Source organism: Abramis brama (genome assembly GCF_963993115.1).
Source record: "Abramis brama genome assembly, chromosome: 24".
Classification (NCBI taxonomy): domain Eukaryota; kingdom Metazoa; phylum Chordata; class Actinopteri; order Cypriniformes; family Leuciscidae; genus Abramis; species Abramis brama.
In genome coordinates this window covers 19,380,711-19,390,651 of record NC_139986.1, presented here as the reverse complement: position 1 = coordinate 19,390,651, position 9,941 = coordinate 19,380,711, and the positions used below count along the sequence as shown (strand labels likewise).

General features: G+C 38.2%; 1 protein-coding gene across 14 annotated transcripts in view; it reads left to right on the top strand.

The window, feature by feature from the left end:
* The window catches only part of pde7a (phosphodiesterase 7A), a 33,264-nt gene continuing 23,323 nt past the window's right edge, over window positions 1–9,941 (top strand). For 2 of the 14 annotated variants that reach the window (XM_084102689.1, XM_084102701.1), the window contains exon 1: window positions 1–1,077. In XM_084102689.1, the coding sequence (XP_083958815.1) occupies window positions 940–1,077 (138 nt within the window). In that variant the 5' untranslated portion in view covers window positions 1–939. Of the gene's footprint in view, window positions 1,078–6,213; window positions 6,381–6,569; window positions 6,670–9,941 lie in introns of those variants that run through there. The other 12 variants (XM_084102695.1, XM_084102691.1, XM_084102700.1 and 9 more) reach the window with 11 other exon arrangements.

Here is a 9,941-nt window from a genome sequence, read left to right as displayed (position 1 = left end):
GTACAACCCCATCTCTTTCGCAGGTGGTGCATGTTCGGAAACAGCTTGCAATGTTCAGGACGAACTGAGACTGTCGTATGTTATCCTTGTAATTTATTTTACGTTTTACGTTTTCTTTTTGACACTGACCGAACAGCATGTGCCAACACACGCACGGCGTGGTCGCGGGGCGTGTTTTTATTCCACCCAGGCCACTTTTTTCTGGTTGATATACAGTGCTGCATTGAGTGTGTGTTGAATTACGGATGCTATCTGTGTGTCTGCACTGAGGAAAAAGACAGAGCGAGAATAAATGTTCATGCACCGCAAAGCTTGAATGAAATCCGTCGTTAAACGGATACAACTTCACGTACATTTATTTATATATATTCGCAGGATCTCTCTGTTTTCTACAAGCATCGGGGTTTGAAGTGGTCATGCCTTTTGTTTTAATTTGGGAGACGAGACTGCGGAGCCATTTGCACGATGATGATGATTCACGACTGGACGGAGTTTAAAAAATGAGGAAGCATTTTTTTCTAAAGATACTAAAAAGATAGAGGAGAGGCCTCGTCGTTCCGCAGGCCGTGATCTGTGCATGGGAAAAGGGAGAAGAAAGGAAGAAAAACGAGCCTGATGAATAAAAATCGAGTGAAATGGAGCACGAGACACGCGCGTGGGGAAATATGGACCATATCAATAACGACGGCGGTGTGCGCGAGAACCAGATAGATCCGAACAAAATGAAGCACTTCGCCTCTTGAGCATTTAAACTGATATTTTTTTTATTTGCAATTTAAAGGAGAGGGGATTCCCGTGCTTTTTGAGAGTTCCAAACAGCGCTCAAGTTCCATGCAAGTTCTCCCCTCCGCCTTCTTTTGATTTCTTTGATTATTTTACTACTTCTTTCAGCGGGTTTGAATTATTTTTGATCCGGATCCATAGCGTTGATATTATTCAATGGAATTATGTTATCAGTTACCGGTTTTGCCTCTAGACAGGCCGGTTCCCAAACATGTTCTCAGCCGGAGGGGAGCCATTAGTTTCAGCTCCAGTTCCTCTTTATTCGGAGCCCCCGACCCGAGGCAGCTGTCACAGGTAAAGTGAACAAAACATTTGGGCTGTGTGTCAAAACCTAGAGAGCTGTCTACCTAGAGAATCAGACGCGCGTTCCGAACGTTCGTTCGAATCATTTTGGAGCATCCAAAATATTCGCATGTTCGGAACGTTCAAATGATGCTCAAATTCTTCCTGTGTACTGTAGTTGGAATTTATCAATTAAGGTTCCGAATTCGATTCGTTAACGGTTCAACTAACGATTCTGTTAGTGTTTTTGAAGAAGAAATATTTTGTGTTCATGAAGTGTAATTCATGCTGCTTTTACTGCTCTGTCATCAAATGACTCTTTAATGATTGGTAATACGTTTCGTTCATACAATATTGTCAATGTCTTTGGCTACTCGTTGTCATGTATCAACTTGTCAATAACAGTCTCTGATGCCTTAAGTACAACATATTTTGTTTTTTCGAGTCGGACATAGCGAAATCTTAATAATTCAGCTACGGCTCCGACTGATTCTTAAGTAACGTTAGCCTACGTTTGATTCTAAAAAGGAACCGGATCATAAGAGTCATTCTTTGGGGAATTGGACATCGTTTCACGATGCAGATTTAGGAAACGCAGATTATTTTAGCAAAGTGTAATTTGTGCACATTCGTGGACCATTAACGCAATCAAACCTCATTAAAAATTATCCAATGTATTTTTTATTAAAGCAACTGATTCTCGGCGCTCAACCCTATGTAGGCAGCTCACAAGGTTTTGAGACGAGGCCCAATATCTATTTCCATGCTTAATTATTCTTGTACTTGTTCAGGGTCTTGATTTATTTACTCAGATTCTCAGAAGTCCCCAAGTGTCAGGGCTTGACAAGAGAGCGTTATTTTCCCTAATTGTCTGTTGTCACTGTCATACTGCGGTGTTGGCAACACAAAATATGTTTTGTTGTCCCTTTGGGCCACATGCTGACAGTCTTTTCAGGCTGAAAGTGTGTCACTCTCTCCCCCTCACACACACAATGTTTGAATATGTTGGGGATTCTCTTGGACAGCCCTCTTGCAACTTGTTACTCAGTGTCCATTGGGGAAATTGTAGGTGTTTCTCTGCTTTTAACCCTGTAAAGCCTGATGTATTAAATAATAGTAACAAATATATATATATATATATATATATATATATATATATATATATATATATATATATATAAATAAATTGGAACAGTTTATAGAACCTATAGACAAAATAATTAAAAAAGACCTAAAATATACATATACAAAATTAATATATAAGAATAACGTTTTCTATGGTTTGTATCATATTTGATACATCAGGCCTGCATGACCCAGTATGATGTAGTGAGAATATGGATCGCACTCCAGGAGAAAGAAAAATAAAAGCCAGAGAGATGCAGTCTGGTGCAGATGTTACGTATATGGCTAAAAATATGAAATTCTGATGCAATGATGATTGAGAGATGCAAATAAACAATCCTGTATCATATTTGACATACATTTTAACATGATTTTCCCCCAAAAAAGAGAAAGAAACCTTGCTTCAGTCGAGTAAATGTTCATCTTAAAGCATGACTAACAACTTAAAAGTTATTCAAAACCATTAAAGATTTCACAGCCAAGATACACAAGTACTACTAAGTTTTAAAATTTATACTAAAAGGTCTATGAACTATCAATCAGAGGGCAGAAGGCATAGATGGTGTGCAACAGGTTTTTTCAGCAGTTTTAATCATGTTGATAAATAGTGCATGTATCGAAATGATACAGAGGCTTTATAGGGTTATGTAGCATTGCATCTTTCAACCATGTTAAAATGGGCATAACATATTTCTTGCTTTTTAAAAATTGGTATTATGTGATGAAACTGTGAAAACAGTTGCTTGCACATTGAGTAATACAATGCTATCATGTGTTAGATATCAAATATAAAGGCAGTGCGTGTATAAGCGATGCTTTTAAGATGAACTGTAATCTTTAGCGGTCTGTACTTAATCTTTAATATGAGATAATGCATATCTCCAGGTCAAAGGATTGTTACTCACTGTACTTGATAAATTTACTAGTCTTGCAGCAAGCTCACACAGTGGGAGATAACATGCTTCGCTAGTGAAAGAAGCCCTGCAGGGCTTCGAGGCCTAGAATTTAAGATGTAGTCAGTCAATAATAAGGGTCATGTCACCAAGCGACCGCTTGTATTGAGAGTTAGATTAGATAACCCTTCTGTCCAGTATATTGCCCCAACTGCCCCTGGTTGTCTGATGCTATCAGCATCTCTAAAGTCAAACATATGCAAATGTGTTTGGCTGCTGCTTTTCTAGTCAAACTAGCGACTGCTGAATGTTTTGGATTATTACGAACAACAGTGTCCACGTTATGTCATAGATTTTCTGACTTGCTCTCTATCATAACAGGTGTTTTGCCAGCAGATAAATGGTTTCCCTTGGTTTTTAATACAATTTCCAGGTCCATTGGGAGTTTGACCCAGAATGCATTGAGACCTATTTGCCTCTCTTAATGGCATTGCTTTGGCAAGCTTTGTGCAAAAAGCATTTGTCTTTTATCCCTGTCTGTTAGGCTGCATGCATGAAAGCCCAGCAGCTACAACCGCCTTCTCTAAAAACACAATGCCTGACTAAGTGCCTCCCAGAGAGCTTGCTCTGAAACCCAGCAAAGCTCTGCCTGGATTTTCGCTGGAATTTCATCCGTGGGTGGAATGTGGGATAGACCCGGAGCGGCTGTTGGCCCTCAGTCTTGACAAGTCCAGGCCTTTGTGCTCCCTCCGTATGGAAGGGACGCATGATCTGAATGTCTGTAGTTAGGAATAAGCTGGTAACATTCGCCAGCCTGTTCTTTGCCCAGCTTTCAGTGCGGCGGCTTAGAGCAATATTTTCATGAAAAGATGAGATCAGCACCGTGTAGCACAGCTTTCCACCAAGTTAGGGTCACCGTTTCTGGTCCTGTCATATGTATTTTCATTTTAAGTCATTCTAGACCCTGTGAAATTGCTTGACAAGCTCTGTTTTCTTTCTTGAGTTGATGAAGGCTTTAGTAATGTGATGTTACATTCAAGAAACCATGCTATTTGCCATTGACATTGTGTAACATTTTAAAATATATTTAATGTGCTATTGTTATATTATTGTACTTTACATTTAATGCAAACAAATACAATAGTAATAATTAGAAAAAAGAAAACATTATTATTATTATTATTATTATTATTATTATTATTATTATTATTATTATTATTATTACTACTACTAGTAGTAGTTGTAGTCGGGGTGGGCAATATGGCAATATGATTATTTTTCAGCCAGGATTGCGATCCACAATCTTAACACAATTCTTTTTCATGTTGGTTTTTAATATTATTTTGCATGAAAGTACAGCTAATTTAGTTTTTAAAAATGTAAACATTTTAAAATGAGCCTATATATATATATATATATATATATATATATATATATATATATATATATATATATATATATATATATATATATATATATATATATATATATATATATATATATATATTCATATTCTTACAAGGTAACAAAAGAGAAAAGAAGAATATTAAACTATATAGGAAAAAGCAGGGGTGGGTGATACGACCAAAATCTTATTATTATTTTATCTTTTTTTAAAACAAGAACAAAGATGCAAACGACAAATATAAGACACAAATTAAATAAACAGTGCATTAATATTTTCAGCAACAGTAGATGTATTTACTGTAACAGTAGCATTCAAGTAAGAAATGTAATAAACAAGTGTAAAAATAAAACACTACATAGATGTGACTGTATGAACTAAATATACAATGATTCTTATTAAAGCTACTAAAGTTATTCAGTCAAGAGTGATTTTTCTCTTTGTCTTTTGTTGTTTGATTAACATTGAGATTTAGCAGATTTATTAGGCGGCTGTCACTTTAAGACCGAATGCACGGATCTAAATTGATACACCTCTGAACTTTTTACATTCGCTTAAGATATAAACGACTGTTTATGTAAACCTTGCGTGTATTTGACAGTTTAATCGCAATAAGACACAAAAGAGAACTTAGTTCAGTGCTCGCATGCATAGTGACAGCCTTTTAGTGTGTCCGTGCTTCGGATGTTCGCGCTTGAACAGCGTGTGAATAAAAAGCTTAACTGGCAAGGCTTTAATACGTATGCAAATAATACATTTTCGTTTGCCATGTGAGCATAACCCTACTGCGTTGCTATTGCTAAACATGTAATGTGAATGTACGGTATTTAATTTGTTAAATTTTTAGAAGTATACCATCAGCAATATGGTACACAACTAAATTTTATTTTCATGGTTTTAAAGCACCAAACAGTTTGTCCGGTGCCAAAACCACATGGGTTGTTCAAACAGAATAACGTTGAAAGCCACAACGGTTTTTACACTTTTCTAAAATTAAGAATGGTTTCTGCACAGATAAGAGAAAGCGTCATCAGCTTTAAAGCCCGTCGTTCAACAGATTGCTGAATGTCACAAACGGTTCCTCAGAGTTGGAACGGTAATGTTTCAGAAGGTTATATGCACACTTTGCAGCCTTGTAGAGGCAGGGCAATTATCTTTTTGTAAACACTGAATTTTTGTGTTTGTGCAGTCATAAAACATAAGTGACTGTTGCAACGCTTGTGTGTGTAGGTGCCCCTCGCTGCTGTGTTTGTTAGGCTTCCAGTGGAGAGGGAGGTAGTTAAGCATGTGCCTGGACTCTGGGGGCAGTGGTTTGGGTTGCAGCCAACATCACAGATGGCCAGGATCTCTCGCTCTCTATCGTCATTCTTCTCTTCACTCTTTTTCCCCTCTCAACTTCTCCCACACTTGTTTTTCTCAAACACGCTTTTTGTAAATGAACAAAACGAACGACTTCCCAAAAGCCGAGGGTGTTGCGTTGTTATCAGTCACGGGCTATGTGTTACGCATGCATGCGACTGAAACATACTTGAAAGAACAAAGACCTGGGAAAGAAAAAACGTGTTTAGTATCGCAACATGTGTTTTCAAGAATCTCGTGCCAGGTTATGATGTGCTTTCTAGCAGGTTAAGGCAGCTGTACGGTGCATGTGAGTTTTTCCCCTCCCGTGTCTCTGATGTGCGTGCGCTCGTGAATCACACACTTATTCATGTGCTACATTACTTTATTGCGTCAATGACTTATCAGCAGGTCGACAGCATGTTTTTGCCATTTAGGCAGAGCGGCCCGTTCCCGAGCGCCATGTGAAGCATTGCGGCTCTCCGGTGTGTCCTCTATATCTGTGGGCTCTCGCTGACACCATTGGCATCTAGTTTGCGAGTGGAGAGCCAAAGGTAGATCACATCATTGTGTGTGTGTGTGTGTGTAGCTGGAAGGCCGACATGCTTGCTTGAAGTGCATTTGTTGGAGGTCACATCAGCCGTGTTTAGTGCTGCAGACAGGGTGAGGATTTTTTTTTTTTTTTTTTTTTTTTTTTGGAGTTTGTTTATCTCACTCATGCGATAAGGTTTTTTTTGTGCCATGTTGTTAGACTGACGTAGTTTCAGGATGTGGTAAGAATGTGGAGGGAGCTGTTCGGTTTTCAGTATTTCACAACTTGCTGCTGCTGGTGTGTGTAAATTTGTGAGTAACCCTTGCACTGCCTAGAGTGCTTTCACATTCACCATTAACATTCAGTTGCTTTTGCATTCGTTCAAAGTTTGTGGTTTCTGGTTTTTTGTTTGTTTTTGTGGTTCAGGTCAGTAAGTTTTAAAAGATGCCATTTGAATGGAGGCACATCAGGATGGCGGATCTTGTGCATTAAAGTATTGTGTTTATTTAGAAGTGACGCAAATCTCCACCCTTGTTGACAGGCTTTCAGCATTTTAAAGTCTTTCTTCTGCCTCCTTGATGTCATTTCCCTTACGTATGGGCCTCTGAGATATGTAGTTTGGGTGGCATTTCTGCAAAAATGTTCAGCACACTGTACTTTTCTTGTGCAATTCTTATGTCGTCACTCATTACTCCAAATCAGAATAATGGTTGTAGGTGACAGTGGTTTTTCAATTCTTAATATAATATATACTTAATTTAAATGTAAATGTTTTTTTTGAATTACATATATTAATGTTGATTATTAATCGATTAATATATAAATAAAACATTCTTTGATCATATTTATTATGGGTGGATGTTCGGGTAGCATTTCTGAAAAAACGATCCCTTGCGTTGTGCTCTGGTTTGGTTTGTCGACTCCATTGTTGCCTCAACGTCACGACCGTTGAATGTCATGTCACAATATAACACTGATTCACTTCCTGTCACATTAGTCCTTGTTACACCGCAAAACGGCCATCAGCGAATTATGCTACCATCTAAGAGAGAGACTACTGGATTTGACATTAAGAACACCGAGATCTGTTACACAACGCGTTGAAGTTTAACTATAGTAGGGAAAGGCAACCACATTCTGTTTACTGGTATTGCTTAATAGTTCACACAAAAATGTCATAATTTACTCGCCCCCATTTTGTTCCAAAACTGTATGGCATTTTTCCTTCTGCAGAACTCAAAATATGGTATTTTGAAGACTTTCAACTGTTTTTTCCCCATGCAATAAATGTCAGTGGGGCCCTAAACAACTTTGGACCCCATTGACTTTCATTGTGTAAAAAAAAAAAAAAAAAAAAAGATTTCAAGAAGGAAGTCCTACAGATTTGGAACGGCATGAAGAAAGTGCAGGTGTACTTAAGTAATACGTTAGTTTATGTTGCGACCTGACCGGCTCTATAACCTGTGCAGTAAAAACAGAGTTTATGGCTTGGCACTTACAGGAATGTGCACTACCGTTATCCAGCATTTCACAGCATGGTGCTATAACTCATGAGGACGCTTTGAATTTATGAGCCCTCTTCGAGGCCTGTTCCTTTAATCTGAGTGAGTTTAGAAGTACAATGTCGAATAAGGTTTAATGGGAATCTGTCTAGCTTCCTCTTTTGTTTGCTTGAACTGTCATGAACCCACTCCTTTTTTTTTTTCTCGGCTGCAATTAGACATGAGGAAGAAATAATTTGACTATAAACTGACCGTTATCGCTTTCAAGAAAAGAAAATGTGGAAACGTGCTGGGGGAGAAAAGAAAAAACATTATATTAAGCAAAGAAAATTTGATTCCATAATAAGTAGACTTTAGTGGCTTTAGGCTTTAGTGTCAAAACATGTGGATGATTTCATACATGGACTTTAATGCAAGTTTGATATAAACACATTTTTATTAACATTGTTCCATGTAGGCCTGTCACGATAACAAATTTTTCTGGACGATAAATTGTCCAAGAAATTATTGCGATAAACGATAATATTGTCGTTCTGAGACCATTTTCATCTAATATAATGATAATGGCATAATAATGCAGGTACACCTTTTCAAATATCTATAAACTTTTATTTCTAAAGAATATTAAACATTGAAAACAGAAAACATTTTAAATATCCACAAAAAATGAACAAAACAACCAAAAACAATAAAAGCAATGGACTCTTAGTGTCTGTTAACAAAAAAATTCACTTGAATAAATACCAAAAACAATAAATGGATGTAAACAAAATTGCACTTCAAAAAATATTAAACATTAGGCTCAGACATAAATAGTGATACATTCCATAACAGGCAAAACTGCCAGTTAGGACCTTTGTAAACAACTAAAAAAAAGCCTCAACAGGCCATATCACACCATTTTGCACTGTCCTCCTGTTACTTTGTCGACTAAACACCCGAGTGATTGTGTACTGTCGGGAAGACGGAGATGCGTGTATATGCTACGCACTGAAAATACTTGGTTAGGATTAGGGGTGAGGAGTGCGTATTACACGCCATAAAGCGTGTATCATATGCACGCAAAAACTATTTTTGGCGTATAAATGGCACGAGAAATAACATTCGTGGTATAGATATGCATTTTCATGAGATCGGGCTCACTGTCGCGTTTGGCTTTGAAACCAATTCCATCTTTTCCTTTTTTTCCCTCCAACTCACAACTAGCGTCTTCTCTCTCTCCCGGCAGTCGCCGCAAGCAGTCCCGCCGGCGCTTTCCCATACAAAGACCATGCAACTGACAAGAGAGTTCACTCCTCATATACGCGAAGGAACCGAGAGTGGTCATCCAGTCTCTTTGGTAGAGAGAGAGAGAGAGACGAGGAAAACAAAAAAGCATGCAAATAGAATTATCGCGGCCGGAAAAATTATCGAGCTCATTTTTTTTTATCGTGCGATTAATTGATTTATTGACTATCGCGACAGGCCTAGTTCCATGACAATTGAGCAGTCTGTTCATGAGTAATTACTTCAAATTCAAAATGGTATGATAGTAACTTTTCCATTGATATAAATTTATTCACAAATTTTCACTCAAAAAGCTTCTCAGACAGGAAGATTGTAAACGTGGTGCAGATAAGAGCTGATCGACAACAACTGTAATTACACTTTGTGGGGCAGTCCTTGGAACAGAATCAAGATCACTCAGTAATGTTGAATGGGTTTTGCTGTCCGAACAGGCTGAATTACTTTGACAAAAATGAAGCCAAGTATATAAACCCCTGACTCCCCTCATGACGTGCTGTCAGGGTTTTTTGTTTGGACCCGGGCCTGAGAGCTGAGAGCACGGGGTCAGGAACAGGAGCCTCATGAGGACCACGTCATGCTCTCCATCATTACACTTCCTGTGTTTGACTCAGGAATCCACAGCTGCGATGGCCCCTCTCTCAAGCGCTAGGCTCTTTTGCTCTCGAAATGCAAATACGCACATCGTCAGCTGTGCTGTTTATTAGACATGTGACCCAGCGTGCAACTCCCATGTCATTGATCTCACATTTACATGAGTGCCAGTAAGTCTGTACTGGGAGAAACATTCGAAGCAG